The sequence below is a fragment of the Lolium rigidum genome, chromosome 7 (assembly GCF_022539505.1).
Source record: "Lolium rigidum isolate FL_2022 chromosome 7, APGP_CSIRO_Lrig_0.1, whole genome shotgun sequence".
NCBI lineage: Eukaryota > Viridiplantae > Streptophyta > Magnoliopsida > Poales > Poaceae > Lolium > Lolium rigidum.
In genome coordinates, this window is record NC_061514.1 from 85086163 (window position 1) to 85108293 (window position 22131).

At 45.9% G+C, this 22131-nt stretch overlaps 2 protein-coding genes across 2 annotated transcripts; both read right to left on the reverse strand.

Moving 5' to 3' along the window:
- Nucleotides 1-8887: 8887 nt before the first annotated feature.
- Nucleotides 8888-11105, reverse strand: LOC124677741 (bifunctional adenosine 5'-phosphosulfate phosphorylase/adenylylsulfatase HINT4-like). Its single transcript, XM_047213700.1, has 6 exons — nt 11015-11105; nt 10873-10919; nt 9651-9727; nt 9486-9552; nt 9252-9329; nt 8888-9139 (listed from the first exon to the last, which is right to left on the reverse strand). Exons 1-6 carry the CDS (start codon nt 11090-11092, stop codon nt 9037-9039), a joined length of 450 nt encoding a protein of 149 aa, XP_047069656.1. The 5' UTR covers nt 11093-11105; the 3' UTR covers nt 8888-9036.
- Nucleotides 11106-12899: 1794 nt separating this feature from the next.
- LOC124674640 (high-affinity nitrate transporter 2.3-like) lies at nt 12900-14450 on the reverse strand. Its single transcript, XM_047210682.1, has one exon. It carries the CDS (start codon nt 14448-14450, stop codon nt 12900-12902), a length of 1551 nt encoding a protein of 516 aa, XP_047066638.1.
- Between the last annotated feature and the right edge of the window lie 7681 nt (nt 14451-22131).

A 22131-nucleotide genomic window follows, 5' to 3' on the forward strand; every position in this document is an offset into this window, starting at 1 on the left:
CGGCTCCGGAAGGTTTTCCGTATCGTGGTTCTTCGTCTCGGGGTTTTCGCGACGGAGGCTTTAAATAGGCGGAAGGGCAGCCTCGGAGGGGGCTCGGGGGCCCACACCATAGGGCGGCGCGGCCCCTCTCCGGCCGCGCCGGGTGTAGGTGTGGGGCCCCCGGGGCTTCCCTCCGGCGGCTCTCGGGTGTTCTGGAAGGCTCCGGGAAAAATAGGGACCCGGGTCTTGATTTCGTCCAATTCCGAGAATATTTCGTTACTAGGATTTCGAAACCAAAAACAGCGAAAACAAAGAATCGGCTCTTCGGCATCTTGTTAATAGGTTAGTTTCGTAAAATGCACGAATATGACATAAAGTGTGCATAAAACATGTAGGTATCATCAATAATATGGCATGGAACATAAGAAATTATCGATACGTCGGAGACGTATCAAGCATCCCCAAGCTTAGTTCTGCTTCGTCCCGAGCGTGTAAAACGATAACAAAGATAATTTCTGAAGTGACATGCCATCATAACCTTGATCATACTATTTGTAAACATATGTAGTGAATGCAAGTGATCAAAACAATGGTAATGACATGAGTAAACAAGTGAATCATAAAGCAAAGACTTTTCATGAATAGTACTTCAAGACAAGCATCAATAAGTCTTGCATAAGAGTTAACTCATAAAGCAATAAATCAAAGTAAAGGTATTGAAGCAACACAAAGGAAGATAAAGTTTCAGCGGTTGCTTTCAACTTGTAACATGTATATCTCATGGATAATTGTCAACATAGAGTAATATAACAAGTACAATATGCAAGTATGTAGGAATCAATGCACAGCTCACACAAGTGTTTGCTTCTTGAGGTGGAGAGAGATAGGTGAACCGACTCAACATAAAAGTAAAAGAATGGTCCTTCAAAGAGGAAAGCATCGATTGCTATATTTGTGCTAGAGCTTTTATTTTGAAAACATGAAACAATTTTGTCAACGGTAGTAATAAAGCATATGAGTTATGTAAATTATATCTTACAAGTTGCAAGTCTCATGCATAGTATACTAATAGTGCCCGCACCTTGTCCTAATTAGCTTGGACTACCGGATCTTTGCAATGCACATGTTTTAACCAAGTGTCACAATGGGGTACCTCCATGCCGCCTGTACAAAGGTCTAAGGAGAAAGCTCGCATTTTGGATTTCTCGCTTTTGATTATTCTCAACTTAGACATCCATACCGGGACAACATGGACAACGGATAATGGACTCCTCTTTAATGCATAAGCATGTGGCAACAATTATTATTCTCATATGAGATTGAGGATATGTGTCCAAAACTGAAACTTCCACCATGATTCATGGCTTTAGTTAGCGGCCCAATGTTCTTCTCTAACAATATGCATGCTCCAACCATTAAGGTGGTAGATCTCTCTTACTTCGGACAAGACGGACATGCATAGCAACTCACATGATATTCAACAAAGGATAGTTGATGGCGTCCCCGAAACATGGTTATCGCACAACAAGCAACTTAATAAGAGATAAAGTGCATAAGTACATATTCAATACCACAATAGTTTTTAAGCTATTTGTCCCATGAGCTATATATTGCAAAGGTGAATGATGGAATTTTAAAGGTAGCACTCAAGCAATTTACTTTGGAATGGCGGATAAATACCATGTAGTAGGTAGGTATGGTGGACACAATTGGCATAGTGGTTGGCTCAAGTATTTTGGATGCATGAGAAGTATTCCCTCTCGATACAAGGTTTAGGCTAGCAAGGTTATTTGAAACAAACACAAGGATGAACGGTACAGAAAAAACTCACATAAAAGACATATTGTAAACATTATAAGACTCTACACCGTCTTCCTTGTTATTCAAAACTCAATACTAGATATTATCTAGACTCTAGAGAAACCAAATATGCAAACCAAATTAGCAAGCTCTAAGTGTTTCTTAATTAATGGGTGCAAAGTATATGATGAAAGAGCTTAAACATGAGCACAACAATTGCCAAGTATCACATTATCCAAGACATTTTACCAATTACTACATGTAGCATTTTCCGTTTCCAACCATATAACAATTTAACGAAGAAGAAACTTCGCCATGAATACTATGAGTAGAGCCTAAGGACATACTTGTCCATATGCTACAGCGGAGCGTGTCTCTCTCCCACAAAGTGAATGCTAGGATCCATTTTATTCAAACAAAACAAAAAACAAAAACAAACCGACGCTCCAAGCAAAGTGCATAAGATGTGACGGAATAAAAATATAGTTTCGGGGGAGGAACCTGATAATGTTGTCGATGAAGAAGGGGATGCCTTGGGCATCCCCAAGCTTAGACGCTTGAGTCTTCTTAGAATATGCGAGGGTGAACCACCGGGCATCCCCAAGCTTAGAGCTTTCACTCTCCTTGATCATATTGCATCATACTCCTCTCTTGATCCTTGAAAACTTCCTCCACACCAAACTCGAAACAACTCATTAGAGGGTTAGTGCACAATAAAAATTCACATGTTAAGAGGTGACACAATCATTCTTAACACTTCTGGACATGGCATAAAGCTACTGGACATTAATGGATCAAAGAAATTCATCCGACATAGCAAAAGAGGCAATGCGAAATAAAAGGCAGAATCTGTCAAAACAGAACAGTCCGTAAAGATGGATTTTATTAGGCCAACAGACTTGCTCAAATGAAAATGCTCAAATTGAATGAAAGTTGCGTACATATCTGAGGATCATGCACGTAAATTGTCTTAATTTTCTGAGCTACCTACGAGGAGGTAGACCCAGATTCATGACAGCAAAGAAATCTGGAACTGCGCAGTAATCCAAATCTAGTACTTACTTTACTATCAAAGACTTTACTTGGCACAACAAAACACAAAACTAAGATAAGGAGAGGTTGCTACAGTAGTAAACAACTTCCAAGACACAAATATAAAACAAAGTACTGTAGCAAAATAATACATGGGTTATCTCCCAAGAAGTTCTTTCTTTATAGCCATTAAGATGGGCTCGACGAGTTTTAATGATGCACTCGCAAGAAATAGTATTTGAAGCAAAAGAGAGCGTCAAGAGGCAAATTCAAAACACATTTAAGCCTAACATGCTTCCTATGCATAGGAATCTTGTAAATAAACAAGTTCATGAAGAGCAAAGTAACAAGCATAGGAAGATAGAACAAGTGTAGCTTCAAAAATTTCAGCACATAGAGAGGCATTTTAGTAACATGAAAATTTCTACAACCATATTTTCCTCTCTCATAATAACTTTCAGTAGCATCATGAGCAAACTCAACAATATAACTATCACATAAAGCATTCTTATCATGAGTCTCATGCATAAAATTATTACTCTCCACATAAGCATAATCAATTTTATTAGTTGTAGTGGGAGCAAATTCAACAAAGTAGCTATCATTATTATTCTCATCAAGTGTAAGAGGCATAGTATAATCACAACAAAATTTACTCTCCATAGTAGGTGGCACCAAAAGACCACTATCATTATAATCATCATAAATAGGAGGCAAAGTATCGTCAAAGAAAATTTTCTCCTCAATGCTTGGGGGACTAAAAAGATCATGAAAACCAGACTTCCCCAAGCTTAGAACTTTCTATATCATTACCAACAATGGTGTTCAAAGCGTTCATACTAATATTACTACCAAGCATGCAAATAAGATTTCATAGGTTTTTAATTTTCGCATCAAACAATCCATGTTTTAAATCGGGAAATAGAATAAGAAGCTCATTGTTGTCCATTATGCCAAACTAGTGTAAACAAGAAACAAAAAGATGCAATTGCAGGATCTAAAGGAAATAGCTTCGAGCACACACACAACGGCGCCGAGAAAAGTACTTTACCCGAGACCGGAGTATGAGTGCCTTTTACCTTTCCTCCCGGCAACGGCGCCGGAAAAGTGCTTGATGTCTACGGGAGCTTCTATTCTTGTAGACAGTGTTGGGCCTCCAAGAGCGAGAGGTTTGTAGAACAGCGAGCAAGTTTCCCTTAAGTGGATCACCCAAGGTTTATCGATCTCGGGGAGGAAGAGGTCAAAGATATCCCTCTCATGCAACCCCGCAACCACAAAGCAAGAAGTCTCTTGTGTCCCCAACACACCTAATAGGTGTACTAGTTCGACGAAGAGATAGTGAAATACAGGTGGTATGAATATATATGAGCAGTAGCAACGGCACCGGAAAAGTGCTTTGCCCAGAGTCGATAAACAAGCAGTAGTAACGCGAGAGTAGTAACGCAGCGCAGTAGTAACGCAAGAAAAACAAGTAAACAAGCAGCGATAGCGTATTTAGGAACAAGGCCTAGGGATTAGACTTTCACTAGTGGACACTCTCAACGTTGATCACATAACATAATAGATAAATGCATACTCTACACTCTTGTTGGATGATGAACACATTGCGTAGGATTACACGAACCCTCAATGCCGGAGTTAACAAGCTCCACAATTCAATGTTCATATTTAAATAACCTTAGAGTGCATGAAAGATCAATAAGACTAAACCAAGTACTAACATAGCATGCACACTCGTCACCTTCATGCTATGTAGGAGGAATAATACACATCAATACTATCATAGCAATAGTTAACTTCATAATCTACAAGAGATCATAATCATAGCATAAACCAAGTACTAACACGGATGCACACACCGTCACCATTACACCGTGCAGGAGGAATAAAACTACTTTAATAACATTGCTAGAGTAGCACATAGATAAATTGTGATACAAAATACATTGCAATCATAAAGAGATATAAATAAGCACTTCACTACGCCATTCATAACAGTGAGTAAGTATTCGTGAAATATAGCCTAAGAGACCCACACGGTGCACACACTGTCACCTTTACACACGTGGGACAAGGAGTCTCCGGAGATCACATAAGTAAAACTCACTTGACTAGCATAATGACATCTAAATTACAAGCATCATCATATGAATCTCAATCATGTAAGGCAGCTCATGAGATTATTGTATTGAAGCACATAGGAGAGAGATGAACCACATAGCTACCGGTACAGCCCCGAGCCTCGATGGAGAACTACTCCTCCTCATGGGAGCAGCAGCGGTGATGAAGATGGCGGTGGAGATGGCAGCGGTGTCGATGGAGAAGCCTTCCGGGGCACTTCCCCGTCCCGGCGGCGTGCCGGAACGGAGACTCCTGTCCCCCGGATCTTGGCTTCGCGATGGCGGCGGCTCCGGAAGGTTTTCCGTATCGTGGTTCTTCGTCTCGGGGTTTTCGCGACGGAGGCTTTAAATAGGCGGAAGGGCAGCCTCGGAGGGGGCCCGGGGGCCCACACCATAGGGCGGCGCGGCCCCCCTCCGGCCGCGCCGGGGTGTGGTGTGGGGCCCCCGGTGGCTTCCCTCCGGCGGCTCTCGGGTGTTCTGGAAGGCTCCGGGAAAAATAGGGACCTGGGTCTTGATTTCGTCCAATTCCGAGAATATTTCGTTACTAGGATTTCTGAAACCAAAAACAGCAGAAAACAGCAACTAGCTCTTCGGCATCTTGTTAATTGGTTAGTTCCAGAAAATGCACGAATATGACATAAAGTGTGCATAAAACATGTAGGTATCATCAATAATATGGCATGGAACATAAGAAATTATCGATACGTCGGAGACGTATCACACACCTCCACCGTCTGCCGCGCCAACACCGACCCCTACCGCGGCTGCTCGCAACCCCACCGTGGCCTCTGCGGCTCCACCCACCCTTGTCTACACTCGACGCCCCAAAATCCCAGCCCCACCGCAACCACCATCGTCACCTCCCCATCGCACACGCAGCACCACCGGACGTCTTCCCCCTCCCATTGATAAACTCAATCTTTCAGCCGTCACATCCTCCCCTATTCCCCACAACTATATGATTGCTCTCCGAGATCCTGCCTGGCGACAAGCTATGCAGGAGGAGTACGACGCGCTCATGCATAACAACACCTGGTCCTTAGTTCCTCCTCCTCCCGGTGCCAACATCGTCTCTGGCAAATGGATTTTCCGTCACAAACATAACGCGGATGGCACTCTCGCTCGTCACAAAGCTCGTTGGGTAGTTAGGGGTTTCACCCAACAGTCGGGCATCGATTTCGATGAAACCTTTAGCCCTGTCGTCAAACCCGCCACCATCCACGTTGTTCTTTCTCTTGCCCTCTCTCAAGGCTGGCCCATTAACCAACTCGACGTCAAAAATGCATTCCTTCATGGTGATCTAACCGAAGAGGTATACAGCCAGCAACCCTCCGGTTTTCTCGATCCTCGATATCCATCTCATGTATGTCGTCTCCAGAAATCTCTCTATGGTCTCAAACAAGCACCGCGGGCGTGGTTCCGGCGGTTCGCTGCTCATGCTCGCTCCATCGGGTTCATTGCCTCCACCTCCGATGCTTCTCTCTTCACCTTTCACAAAGGGGACCAAATCGCCTATCTCCTTCTCTATGTTGACGATATTATTCTCACCGCCTCTTCTGCCCTTCTCCTTCGCACTATAATCAACACCCTTGGTTCAGCCTTTTCCATGAAGGATCTCGGTCCTCTTCACCATTTCCTAGGTATCTCTGTGACGCGTACCCCCACCACTCTACATCTCTCTCAACGCCAATATATCCTCGACATTCTTTCCAGGGCAGGTATGCGTGATTGCGAACCATCCTCCACTCCCATAGACACTAAACCCAAACTCGCAGCCTCCAGCGGTTCCCCATATTCTGATCCATTCCATTATCGCAGCCTCGTCGGCGCTCTCCAATACATTACTCTCACTCGCCCTGAAATTTCTTATGCCACTCAACAAGTCTGTCTTCACATGGATGATCCTCGAGACTCCCACTTTCAACTCATCAAACGTATTCTCAGATATCTCAAGGGCACTCTTGATCTCGGTCTTGTCCTCCACTCCACTTCTTCTCATGCCATGGTTGCCTACTCGGATGCTGATTGGGCTGGTTGCCCGGATACACGTCGGTCTACTTCGGGGTTCTGTGTGTATTTAGGCGATAACTTGGTCTCTTGGTCCTCTCGTCGGCAACCCACTGTTTCGCGCTCCAGTGTTGAAGCCGAATACCGTGGGGTGGCTGCTGTGGTTGCTGAGACTTGTTGGCTTCGTCACCTTCTGCAGGAGTTGCGGCGCCCGGTGCACACTGCCACAATTGTTTACTGTGATAATGTCAGTGTTGTCTACCTCTCGGCTAACCCTGTGCAGCATCGACGGACGAAGCACATAGAGCTTGACATTCATTTTGTTCGAGAGAAAGTCGCCATTGGAGCCGTTCGTGTCCTTCATGTCCCATCTAGCTCACAGTACGCCGATATCTTCACTAAGGGGCTGCCTACAGCTTTGTTTCAGGAGTTCAGGTCCAGTCTTCACATCGATATACCTCCCAGTTCAGACTGCGGGGGCGTGTTAGGCAACCGACCGGCCTGGCCCAGCCCAGCCGCCGGCGGTTAGTGTTTAGGATTAAGCCCCAAGTTAACTTGTAACTCAAGATGTACTCTGTCTATATATATACATGATCAGACACGAGGAGGGCTATCGAGTCACCCGTAATCTCATTGTTTCATTCCTAATGCCTGAAGTGTCGGCCCGGCCTAACCTCGTTGCGGGCTATTATGGCTCCTTTGACGTAGGTATAGAAAGTGTATATGATTTAAATGTCATGTCTAGTTGAACCCAATGAAAAATCAATTATCTTTGATTGTGGTGACGAAACTTTCATGAGCTCCAATCTTATATTTTTTTCTTATGAACTTTAGGGCTAGTTTGACTCATAGGGTAGGAAAGATGAAGGGATAGAAAAAATGTAGGATTGGTATGGTTTGCCCCATTAAATCCTATGAAAAATGAAAGTGAGATGGTATAAGTGGTTGTTAGAAATTTATCCAATAGCGCAAATCTTCTATAGAAAGGAATTCCATAAAAAATGTAGGATTAAATTCTATAGAAATTCTGGTCTCTGGTGTGCATGTGGGCAGAGTCCACGGCCGATGATAGTTCATCATTCACAGGTCGCGGCCAAATTCGCAGAGTAACAGAGAAAAAACGATGACGAATGTCATCTTTCTCCTCCATCCCATCTCTACTGCTGCCGTGAGAGTAGGCAACGGACTGACGGCTTTGGCTCATCGGATCGGTGCTCCTGATCCTCCTCTACGAACATTGAAAGAAGTGTTTGATGCTTTGCTTCTGCTGTTGATATGACGTGAAGGTGAATGACCGGCTGGCTGGCTGGTAAGAGAACCAATTACACGTCCTACAGTCTAAAGCACAAAAACGGGGCATATCAAAGTATGTCCTTGGACTGTTTGTTCTGCTGATGAACCAAACCAACAGGCAGATAGTGATCTTATTTTATATGATCATGGCCATCAGACCTAGAGACAAACTATGTGCAGAAGGCCCAACACTATACCAAGCACAAGCAGGGGTAATTCAAATCATTACATGAGGCTCGTATCAGGTCATTCAGTAAACATCAGTGCTCTAATGACATCTGATGTGTTCCTGAATCAGTGATCATAGTTTACATCGGAAGTTACCATTTGACGTTGTGAGTGCCACAAAGCTATTGTTACCATAGGCGAAAGAGAGTCCAAAAGTTCTCTTCTGCTGTGTTCCCGAATCAGTGATGACAGTTTACATCAAGAGTTCTCTTTTGAAGTTATGTGAGTGCCACACATTATTGTTCATCATAGGTACACCCCTCTCGCTCACTATGTGAATGGGAACTGCAGCTCTGGGAAATAAGTTCTGGACATGTTAATGTTAGGACTACTTATAGCTAGATGCAAATTGTGGTGCTACCCGTATCCAAGTATACAGTTCATAACCGAAGAACAAAACAAAATGGTTCAACTTCCACAAGTGTTCAGGTTAATTCAGTATAGCATTACATACCAAGTATTCTGAATTTACAGCGATCCAAAAATAGTGATTGCGATGCAAATTATATACAAGTGATAATGCAAGCAAAAAAAGAAGATGTGTGCTAACAGGAAGAATAATAGGGAAATGTTGGTATTAACTGTTTGCTTCTGTTTGCGGTTTTATGTTTTCCAATAGCTTCTCGGCATCAATAAAACCCCCCAGGGGACCCAATGGTGTATATTTTACTTGCCTCCAGCTGCAAAGATGAGGATTATAAATTATTTGAGATGTAATCTCAAAGGAATTCTGTATGGCAGATGCGACATATAGAAAAATAACAAAGGAAGGGAGTTTCGCAATTTCATTACCTGGGCATAAATGGCAGTGCCAGGCAGTGAAGATGAAGGTGATCAATACTATTAAATGGGGGTTGATGAAAACCAAATCTACAAGACATGCCAAGTTTATAAGAGATCAGACAGGAAAAAAATGCTCCTTGAGTATTGCTGTGATAAAAAAAAGTCATAATTTTAACAGCATATGAGAAGGCTTTCAGGCTGATTTACAACATGACAGAACAAATATATTTCATTTAGCAATACCTATGTTCCTCAGATATGGGAGCATCTCGATCGAGTAAATCTTTTCCCACCTTCACCATGTGACTAACTGAAAAGGAATAAATGTTATAGTTCACAGAGCAATCCATGATTGCCATATAGGAAATGTAGGGCGGTCCAGGGATATATGAAGCTCTGAGCACCCACCTAACTGGTGATGTTCGTTGGTTATTCGGAGATCATTTACAGTTGGTATATGCTCAATGGGTATGACAAGATAGTGCCTGCACAACAAGACAACCTTAGAACAGACCTTCACGCAAAAAATTGGGCATGCACAAGCTGACCATAAACAATGGTTCTTGTTCGTAGTAAACGGATGAACTGAAGGTGATAAAGACACATAATGCTAAAGCTAAGGCATAAATTGATAACTACTTGCTAAGAGTAGGTAGTGTTCACACAAATGTCAGTCTTGATCAACAATGACTCGCACAAGGTACTCAACAGGCCATGCCATCTCCCTAGGTTCTCCAATCAGTCGTGTGCTACGAAACTTATCCATAATAGCCACCGATATTTATACATCACTCTGACAATCAGTAGTAAACATAGAAACACATAATTTTTATCACATCTAATATAGTACTCCCTGTACTAAATCAGCGACACTTATTATGGGTAGGAGGGAATAAGATTTTATAAAGATCAGCTAAGTTACAGGCTTAGCGCAAACACAGTCCGAATGATGTTCTACTGAAAAGCTGTTGGAGTTTCAAAAAAAACAACACAGTCAGTATCTGAAGGAAACATTACTCACACACACAGTACAGCATAGAGAAAGAGAACAACTAGCTCCTGTTATAAGCCTTCCATCTTGCACTAGCTGAACAGACCTAATTAAATCTAAACAACAATTCTCACGATGCTCGCAAGGTGTTCGGCGAAATGAACACAAGCACTACTACATCCAACGAGTAGTAAACATAGAAACACATAATTTTTATCACATCAAATACAGTACTCCCTGTACTAAATCAGCGAAACTTATTATGGGTAGGAGGGAATAACATTTCATGAAGATCAGCTAAGTTACAGGCTTAACACAAACACACAGTCAGAATGATGTACGAGTACTACTAAAAAGCTGTCGGAGATTCAAAGAAAACAACACAGTCAGTATCTGAAGGAAACATTACTCACACACAGTACAGCATAGAGAAAGAGAACAAGTAGCTCCATATAAGCCTTCCATCTTGCAGTAGCTGAACAGACCTAATTAAATCTAAACAACAATTCTCACGATGCTCGGAAGGTGTTCGGCGAAATGAATACAAGCACTACTACATCCAACGATGTATGCTAACAACGCGAGGCCACGAGCAGTGACATGGCACTGCAAGAACACGGTGCAAAGGCCAGAAATTACCTGAACGCGGACGGGTCGATGTCCTGGAACGCGACGACCTTGTCATCCTGTGAACAGGAACAAAATTCCACACGTTCAGCGAGCAAATCCGAAGAGACGGCGGAGTTTAGATCGGAGATGGTCAGGAAAAGGTGTACGGAACGGAGTAGAGGAGATCGGTGGTGGAGCCGGGGGCGCGGCCGGCGATGTCGCAGAACACGCACCAGTCAGCGTCAGCCATCGGCGTCCTCTTCGCCGAGGGACGGCGGAAGCAGAACAGGTTCTTCATGGCTCCCCCTTCCACGCGTTAGAAGTCAGGTGGACTGGTGAGGACGCGGCACGAATTGACGGTTTCCGCGCTGCGCCAGGACGCGGCGGCCGTGCTCGGAGATGCTGGCCGCCGTCGCGGAAGTAGTCGTCGGAGGCTTTCCCCGCGAGATTCCATGGCGCAGGCGACGCACGCAGCTGGGCCCAGACTGGGCTGGGCTCTTTGGAGTAGGCGATATATTGTTCAACCGAGAATGCCCGAAGCCCAACTGGTGTACAGTTTATTTGAGATCTTTCGCCAAAAATGATGCAATTTCAATTAAATATAAAAAGTAAATAGAGCTCTCTTTTATACTCCGGTGTGACTTTGAGCTTTCCTATTACTTTGCTAAAAAATAGATTTTTATTGAACTATGTTCAAGCTTAGTGTTTATCGATCAAAAGGATATTTTTAAATAAAATGTTGGAGATCAGAGTACTTAGAAAGTTTTCTATGAGTTGTTTGATATCTGCAATTGTATGTTTTCTTATTTCCATCAGATATATAGGGAAAAAATTCATGTTGCAAATAAAATCATGTAGAATTCAAATGCGAATAACATTGCAATTTGTGTATTTCTCATCCTTGTATTTTGGAATATTCGAAACGAAAATAGACTATTAGGGCATCAATCCGATTACACAAAAAAGGTAGTACAATAATTCAGTACCAAACCCATAGGGATGATAATTTTGCAAACAAATACTAGGCAGAGTTACACAACCCCCTAGAACTTATATCATCCTATTGTATTATCTCAACTGTCACATTTGCATTGTTAGCGCCAAACTTCCAAGCAGTAGTAAATTGAAGGTGTGAAAAGGAGAATGACTAGTGAAGAGGAACATCACATTTCAAGGATTCTAAGCGTGCAACGCCAGATTGAGTACTCGACACACATAGAAACTTATCCATATAGCAAGGTTCATAGGTTAGAATGTTTCGTGTCACGCTTTCCCGCACAAGGATCATGTCCCTTTTTAGGACCGGCTCGATGTCTATCCAGACGCTACCTGCTCGACCAGAGCGTGTCTACGATTATGTTTTGTGTTCCTCCGCGTCTCGTGTGGACAAAGCTCCAAATGATACTTGTGACAACACAACCTGCAAACAAATGTGGAACACACATGTATCGTTATGTTGCACTCCTCGTTTCGCCAAGCTATCGGCTTTCTAGACCATCCCACTTAGAATGAGCCAACTTGTAGTTTGCAACGCAAGGGCGCCCAAGAACCCTAGGTTGCTTTCGTGGCGGCGCATGTACTTGAGGCCGCAAAGAAGACGTTGTATATCTTGCGGAATAGGAACTTTTGGGATCCCACGATCATGACCAAACATCATCTACCTCCATCGATGAATTGAACGTGCTAACTTCTTGTCAAATTACCAAAACTTGATGGAAAGCTCGAATAGTGATCGGTTTCTTGATATCATCCAACCAAGAGAGATGTATGATACGTACATCTCTCTATCCCGCAGAGAGAAAAGGTAAGAAATCTAGGTAGAGGACATATATGACAACTGGGCCAACTTAATAAGCGAGAGAAACAATTTGAGATTTTATTTTTCTTCAGGTCCGGGTTTGATTTAGATCAAGATTAGCAAGCTCAGGGCACAAACAACGGCCAACAGGAATCTGAAGTTCAAGTCTCATTTTGCCGTACTCGTCTACGAGTCAGGGTTTGAAATAAATTCCTCATTTCATTGTACACGCTGAGACACTCGTACTCTGAGATTTAATTCACACGTCGGCCGGCGACCCATCGACGGGCACGGTATGTCTTGACCGGCTGCCCGACGCCGACTTGGGCCCGCCCTCTTGCACGCTGTTCTCCGCGAACCGCGATGTTGCGGCGTTGTACCCTTTGTCCCGCTCCTGCTCGGTCCACTCCCGGCTGTAGTACTCCTCGGCGGTTGCCCCCGTGCTTGGGCCGGCGAGCATGCCGCCCCACTGCGGGAAGTAGATGAGCGTTAGGGGCAACGTGCAGGCGATGATCATGATCCCCATGTACAGGATCCCCGTCTCCGTCTTGTACTTGGATCCGCGGAAGAATATGACCTGCGTGAGCACGGCGCCCACGTTGCCGCCGCCGCCGGTCATGCCGGAGATGAGCCCCAGGGACCTCCGCGACACGAACGGCACGATGCCGAAGGTGAGCCCGCAGGCCGCCTGCACGAATAAGGAGAAGAGCATCGTGACGGCCACGGAGGCGGCGAAGGAGTAGTCGACGACGCCGAGCACGACGCACAGGACCCCGCCGATGGTCTGCACGATCCACAGCCCCCATAGCCTGCCGCGCATGCCGTACCGGCTGGAGAGCCAGTCGGACATGAGCCCGCCACCGGGGCGGGAGATGATGTTGGCCATCCCGAAGCTGGCGGCGATGAGCCCGGCGGTGTGGAGGTTGACGTCGAAGCGGTCGTAGAAGTACTGCGCCACGATGTTGTCGACGGCGAGCTCGACGCCGAAGCAGTAGCCGTAGGTGAGCGCCAGGATCCATGCGCGGTAGTTGGTGACCGCGTGGCGGAGCACGTTGGCGAAGCTGTCCCTGTGCATGTCCCCGGTCCTGTGGAGCTTGCGGTAGTTGCCGTCGGGCATGTCCTGCCCGAACGCCAGCACGGCGACGGCCGAGAACGTCTGCATGGCGCCCGGGATGAAGAACGCGACGCGCCAAGCCGTGAACGGAGTGCTCCCCGTCTTCTTGACGGCCGCGAACACCAGCGGCATGAGGAGCTGCACGGCGCCCCCGCCGAGGTTGCCCCAGCCGCCGGCGACGCCGTTGGCCAGCCCCACCTTGGGCGGCGAGAACATGGAGCTCATCCAGAACTGCGTGGACACGAAGGAGGCGAGCGAGAAGCCCGTGAAGAAGCGCGCGAGCAGGAACGACGACGGCGAGGTGATGACGGCGGAGCAGTAGACCGCGGGGGTGGTGAGCAGTATGATGGCCGCGGACGCCAGGCGGGGCCCGGCCAGGTCGCAGGCCGTGCCCATCGCGAGGCGCGCGAACACGGCGCCGGACACGGACGCGATCCCGGCGTTGCCGATGTCCTTGGCCGTGAGGCCGAGCGTGTCCCGGATGAGCGGCAGCAGCGGAGGCGCGGCGAAGGTGGAGACGAAGCAGCAGAAGAAGGAGAACCACGAGAGGTGGAACGCGCTCATGTGCGGCCTCGCCAAGGAGAAGAGCCAGAACTCCGTTGCCTGGTTGTCGGAGTCCACCGGGATCCTGAACTTGGGCTTGGGCTCCGGCTCCATCTCCATCTCCATCGCCGCCGGCTTCGACCTCCCCTCCATCTCACTAGCTAGCTACTGTACTACAGACTGCAGCTCAAATGTTTACGTGCCGGTAGCACTACAGCCTCAGCGGCGCGGCGTGTTTATATAGAGCAGCTGGGGAGCGGCATTCGAATTCGATCGATTTGCAGCGCGAGGGACGGCTGGGAGCGGCGAGTTGGTCTGGTAGATTGCAGTGGCTGTCCTGCAAGGGCTAGCAAGATCGTGACCTCTGACTTTCGAGGGCAATTTCCTCAAAATATCATTGTCGAATGGGCCAATGGCGATGATTTGCTAAGCAGTACGGACCGGCACCGCCGTACGGGAAGCAAACAGTATTTTGTTCTTCTTTTCTATTTCTATTGGTCACTTCTTCCCAAAAAAGACTCTTTCTCAAAATCTCAAAATACGATGTCTATTTTTTTTTATCAAAGTTACTTCCTCCATCCACAAATAAGTGTACACGCGAATTTTCCAAAATAAATTATAAAGTGGAGCAAAAAATACATTGGAAAGATGCATATCTCATCTTTAATTATTTCACCCCCAATGAGCTAAGTGCATGTAGAAAACAAAGAGAACATATACTTAATATTATTGGGTTTGATTTTCGTGTGATGAGAGAGAAACAATTAAAATGCATTAAGAAGATATGAGTATATTTTTTTGTGGATAAAATTTAGAGTAGATGTCCACTTATTTAAGGACGGAGGGAGTAAACATTTTAAAGGTTGATTAACTATATGGAAAAAACTATCAACATCTGCAATACCAAACGCACACAATATGAAAATATATTTCATGGTAATTCTAACTATAATAATTTGAGATCATAAATGTTGACATTTTTTCTATTTAGCTGATCAAACTTTGATATTTAAAATGTTTAAATTTGACACAAAACTTACAGGCATCTTATTTTGAGGAGGAGTGAGTTCTAGTACTAGGCTAGCAAACGTCACATAGTTCGTCCCACCCGCTCAGCTGGTTTGGCTATTGCACTTAAAATAAGTGAAAAATCTTTTTCCCAATCTATTAATTAGAAAAATGTGTTTTAAAAATAAACAAGGATTAATCTCACCGCATTATGTCACTCAAACAGTCCAAAGCCCGCTAAAACCCATAAAAGAGCTTCATTTTGAACCTTCTCTAAGATGACTTGCGTTGACCCTTGCTTGCTGTGGAAAACCAAAAGGGCACCCCCAACAGCTTGATCCCCAATTCGGATACCAAATCCATTTTGGTATATTTGGGTCGGGCCTTGGACACGAAAATGACTGTCCAACCACCTTTGTCCGTATGTGTCTGGCGGGGGAGGGGGTTATCTCAGCGACCCGATGCATTTGGCCCCGCCCTTGGATCTTTTTGCTCTTCCTATTTCAATCCAATTGTCCAATATATGAATCAAAGTGTCCATAGAAACTAAAGTAGTGCTAATAAAATACGGTTAGTTTAGGAAAGCACATAGTTCACACAAATAGTACCGAAACAAAGTGCAAAAGTACACACGTTTCATAGGAATAGATAAACTATGATAGATATGTACGGTCACAAATCGTATTGGTGGATGATGGCTTGCTTCTTCTCGAACGAAGCCCTTTGTTTCAGCTCCATGAGGCCCAACTCGGTGAGCATGATCTGGTTATCCTCCACAACAACTTGGCATCGGCCTCAATCGCTTGGATTTCCAAAGCTCTCTTTGTGAGGTCAATGAACATAGCACATGTGGCCTCCTTCTCCCAGCGCTGCGTCTCATCACTCTTGGCTAGTGTCCCCTCCTTCTCCGTCATCATCACCTTCAAGGTCTCGCTAAATGAAAGTGTGTAAGCATCACGATTGAGATCAGACTTGGTGCCCCTTGGCCGAGATGGAAGGGCACCATTGGTTGGGATTTGCTCTTCAACATCAATGATCGCCGATGCGGCGCCCCCGCCATTCTTGAGACTTTATTTGTAGGCCGCATAGCCTACAGTACACTTGGGGCATTCCTTGATCCCCCTCTAACAATGGACCATCATGTAGGACTTGTTCTGAGCAACCTTGAAGTAATCCAAAGCTTGGGGCACCTACATATATGGAAGCTCTTAGAGGAACTAAATGAAAACTGAAAGTATAGAGATGGTAAACCTAGAGGGGGGGGGTGAATAGGTTTCTACAAGTTTTAATTCTTTCTTTGCAATATTAGGCTTTGCGGAATATAAAGGTGAGCCTAATGCAAACTAGGTGAAGCAACCTATATGAGGATACAACTAACTCGAGCACGAAGGCTCTCACATGCAGTTAAATCACAAGTAAGGAGTTCGGTTAGAGATAGCCGATAGCACGCGGAGACGAGGATGTATTCCCGTGTTCCCTTGCTTTGCAACAAGGTACGTCACGTTTGGAGGGGTGGAGGTCCCACGAAGGATTCCCCACGCCACGAAGGCTCACCCTATTCTCCGGAGCCTATCCCACGAAGGAATAGCTCACTCACTTGTGGTAGACTTTGAGGCAGCCTCCAAACCTTCACAATCTTGCCCGGAGCAAATCCACAGCCCGGATGCTTCCGGACTCCTCTTGCCCACCTAGGGTTTCCAAGGAACCCTAGGAAGCAAGCTTCTCGATGAATACAAGGGGGAATGAGATTTGGCTTGGTAGAACAGTGAGATCAGGTCCTCCTCTAGCGATCCCCGGAGGGATTTGAGTTTGGGTGGAGGAGGAGGTAGATCTGAGGCTTTTGGTGTTTCTAGCAAAGGAGTAAGAGAGAGAGAGCTCAAGAACAGCTTGTAGTGTAGTGCCTAACTGTTCAGAGGTAGAAGAAGGCCTATTTATAGTGTTCTTCGAAATATGGCCGTTGGTCACTTGCCACCTCAGCTTTTTCCTCGAGAAACCCGGTTGACCGGGCCACAGACCGGACAGCCCGGTGGTGAGGCCGGTCAGACCGGACCAGTGACCGGACGCTGTTTGTTGGTCCAGGAGCTCCTCCGGTTGGCGGCCGGTTGGCGACCGGTCGACCGGGCCGTGCGCCGGACCCGCCGGTCAGTAGGCCGGTTGACCGGTCGGCAACCGGATTTCTTGTGTTCTGCTGAAGACCCCGATTGGCGGCCGGTCGACCGGGTCGTGCGTCGGACTTCCCCGGTTGGCGACCGGTTGACCGAGCAGCGCACCGGACAGGCCGGTTGCAGGCCCGGTTGGACCGGGCTGCAGACCGGATTTCTGCTGTAGACCCCTTTTTGATTGTTGTTGAAGTGGGGGTCTCCTTTAGCCTTCTTGTTACTTTGATACACCATTTATGCCTCATTGCCTAATACCTGAGATTATCCTTATAAACATATTAGGTCAAATACTCTAGCACGGTGTCATTGTTACCAAAATAATGGATAAGGGTAAAATACCCTTACAATCTCCCCCTTTTTGGTATACGATGACAAACCGAGCTAGAGTCACAAATAGATATTATGATAAGCTCTAAACCTTGATTCCATATAAGATATTACGACAGCTCCCCCATAATGTGTGCACTTGGAGAATTTGCGTTTGAATGCAAAGTGCACCATTTGTGGAACATGAGAAGCTCCCCCAATATCTTTAGGAAACAAGCATGGTATGGAGATGTGCATATCAAGATATATAAGCATAGCACACATAATCATCCTAACATAGAGTAGCACACATAATAGTCGTCCATACATATCCATACACAAATTATTGGAAGTAGCAAATGGTTCTTGAAAACTCAAAGCAAATAAGCACAAGCCATATAAAATCCAAATAAAGCAACTCCCATGGCTTGTGGCAATCAAAGAACCCCGTGGTCCTAGACTCTACTCTCTTCTCCCCCTTTGGCATCGGAACACCAAAAAGGCGAAGAAAAGAGGAGAGATGCTATCGCAGTCATCAGTAGATCTCATCCCCGGTGGACCATGAGCACTCGCCATCGCCGCGTGCAGCCGCTTGACTCTCATCCTCATCACCATCATCATCAGCAGGGGTAGAGGCACGAGCAGTCCTAGGAGGGATGGCACCATGAGCATATACAGAGTAGTCGAAGTTCTGGAGCATCTCATCGGTAAGGGGAGGCATCTCCCACTGAGGCGCTACCACAGGCTCCATCTCAGGTCCAGGAGGAGGAACATGGTGGTTCCGTGAGGCCATGAACTCATTCTGGCGCCTCCGTGTCTCCTGGGTCATAGTAAAGGTCTGATGTGCAACATCATTGGTGTTCTTGCACATTTGCCACATGCTTGAGAAGAAGCGGGCAGCACCATGCTTGGAGCGCTGAGAGTAGCTGGAGCTAGCATCATGATCATGGCGTTCCTTGGAACGGCGCTCAGTGGAGGGCGTCATGGAGGGAACGTCCGGACGAGTGGCCTCCTGAATGGGTATCCTGAATGGGTCCATGATGACTTTCTCACCAAAAACGTTGAGAGGAGCGGGGACAATGTAGTTGATGAGCCTCTGAACATACTGAGCATAGTTGGGAGTCATGCGTTCCATAACCGCATGCTTCAGCTCACAGTGGATAAGATCACACCCATCAATCTTCCTTCTCCTGTCAGGATGGCAATAATACATCAGGTTGAGGTGATAGTTCCTGACTTCACTTGTGTCGCCGTGACTTGTCGATGAGGCTTTCACGGAACATCTTGTCAAGAACAAGGTATGAGTAATACATCCCAGAGATAGTGGGAGGTCCAGGTGTAGGGTTCGCAGGATAGCAGAAGGAGATGTCACCCTTTGTGAGCTTGGACCGTGAGTGAATCTTGTACCCGGGATTACGATCACCACCACAACCCATGGCCGCACGGAACTGAGAGTAGGTTCATGAGTACTTGTCCGTGCCAGTCATCCAGGTGATGGTGCGGTCCTCATCATCATGGAAGAACACGGTGCAGTGGAACTGGCGGACTAGGAGAGGACAGAAGGTAGGATCCTCATGGTGTAAGTGCATTGTGTTGTGAGACACTCTAAAGGCATGAGGACTTACAAACCCTAACCCTAACCCTAAAATTTCCCAAAATTTGTCAAAAATTTGTAATGTGTGAGGGGGACTAGAGGATAGGAAGAAAGATTGATCACATTACCCGAAGACATGGTCCTCCTTGATCAAGAGAGCAAGAAGAACACGAGATAGGGCATGAAACCCAAGAACTCCAAGATCTCCCAAAATAGCTTGAGAGGGACCAAATCCTTTGGTGGAGATGTTCCAAGGGGCCCGATCTATGGTTTGGTGAAGTTTGGGGGGGTTCTTGTGGTGGGAAGGCCCTAGAGCTTGGTGGAGGTGATGGGGGCGGCGGCAATGGAGGTGTGGCTGTTTGGGAAGAATGGGAAAGAAGACCCCAAGGGGTATCCTCTTCCCAACATAACAGGCCGCGCGGCCGGTCGGGAACCCGGTCGAACCGGACCTGGCGCCGGCCGACCCGGCGCAGAGGCCGGTTCAACCGGGCCAGAGACCGGCCACCCAGATTTATCTCATTTTCGCCTCGTTTTGCCCCTATGATTTGTGTAAATGTGTGTGAATGCTCAGATGATGACATGTACATATAGATAGATAGATGATGATGAGATGAGCATAGACATGGGGTTGGAAACACAAGATTCTCTAGGCATACCCATTGGAGAGAAAATCCAAACAAGATGTGAATAGCAACAATGGGCATGAGTCGAAATATATATCAAGAATCATAAGCCATTTTGAAATGATTTTTGCAATAAGATCATTTGGCCTTATATAGTCAAATCAAGTTGTAATGAAGGCTCAATGAGGGGCGGGGATTGCTCCCCCTATGTGAAAGCGCAAATGTCATGAGACCTCGAAGAGACATGCTTGGGTCCATATAATGACATTGGGTCTATTTATGTTGCACACATAGGTATGCATCTTACCAAGACATGGTAGGATGGCTATCCCCATATGTGCTATGCCTCTAAGCTAGATAGCAAGATAAATGCAAGAATATAGTGCAAGAAGTTAATCAATCCAAGTTTTTAGGATCAAGAATACCAAGTTCTCCTCTCAAGTTAACAAAGCGGGCTTCATCCAAAGGCTTAGTGAAAATATCCGCCAATTGGTAGGTTGTTCCCACATGAGTGAGATCAATATCCTTATTGGCAACATGATCACGTAGGAAGTGATGGCGAATGTCAATATGTTTGGTGCGACAATGTTGAACCGGGTTATTGGCGATCTTAATTGCACTTTCATTGTCACAAAGAAGAGGCACCGTACCAAGAGACACACCATAGTCTTTCAAGGTTTGCTTCATCCATAACAATTGAGTGCAACAAGATGCCGCGGATATGTATTCGGCTTCGGCGGTGGATAAGGCGGTGGAGTTTTGTTTCTTGGATGACCAACTCACCAATGACCGGCCAATGAATTGGCAAGCCCCGGAGGTAGACTTCCGGTCAACCTTATCACCGGCCCAATCGGAATCCGAATAGCCAATGAGTTCAAAGGTTGACCCCTTTGGATACCATAGCCCGAGAGTAGGAGTGAGAACAAGGTATCTTAGAATCCGTTTGACCGCCATTAAATGGCTCTCCTTGGGAGCGGATTGAAAACGAGCACACATCCCTACACTTAGCATGATATCCGGCCTAGAGGCACAAAGGTAGAGCAAGGATCCTATCATGGAGCGGTATACCTTTATGTCCACATCCTTCTCACCGTCACATGAACCAAGTTGCCCCTTCACGGGCATGGGTGTCTTCATTGGGCTTGCATTGGTCATGTTGAATTTCTTGAGCATGTCCTTCACATACTTTTCTTGAGAGATGAAGGTGCCTTTTGCAAGTTGCCTCACTTGGAAGCCTAGGAAGAACTTCAACTCTCCCATCATGGACATCTCAAATTTCCTAGTCATCAATAGCTCAAAAGCTTTGTTATGATTGGGGTTAGTTCCACCAAAGATAATATCATCAACATATATTTGACATATAAATAGGCCACCCCCTTTAACCCGCTTGGTGAAAAGGGTGGAATCGACCGTACCCATGCAAAACCCATCATGTAGTAAGAAATCCCTAAGGAACTCATACCAAGCACGTGGAGCTTGCTTGAGACCGTAGAGTGCCTTATGGAGTAAATACACGTGGTTGGGTCGGCATGGGTCTTCGAAACCCGGGGTTGAGCCACATATGCGGTTTCTTTTAGAGGACCATGCAAAAATGCACTTTTCACATCCATTTGATATAGTTTGAAATTGTGGAAAGATGCAAATGCAAGCAAAAGACGAATAGCTTCAAGACGGGCTACCGGCGCAAAGGTATCCTCAAAATCCATACCTTCTATTTGGGCAAACCCTTGCGCCACTAACCTTGCTTTGTTTCGTATGACAATGCCATTCTCATCTTGCTTGTTCTTGAATACCCATTTGGTCCCAATAACATTGATGCGATGATCTTTGGGTCTCTCAACTAGAGACCACACTTCATTACGAGTGAAACACTCCAATTCTTCTTGCATAGCAATTACCCAATCCGGATCAACCAAGGCTTCATGTACCTTGAGTGGTTCAAAACTAGACACAAAAGCATGGTGTTGACAATAAGTGATAAGTAATGCATGGTGTCTACGAGTTACCACTCCCTTTGAGATGCTACCAAGGACATGATCCACTTTCATGTCACTTGCCCTTGTAACGGCCTTGATCTTCCGAATGGTTCCTTCATGATCAATGAATTCATCTCTTGCTAGTGCTTGATCATGAGGGACCACTTG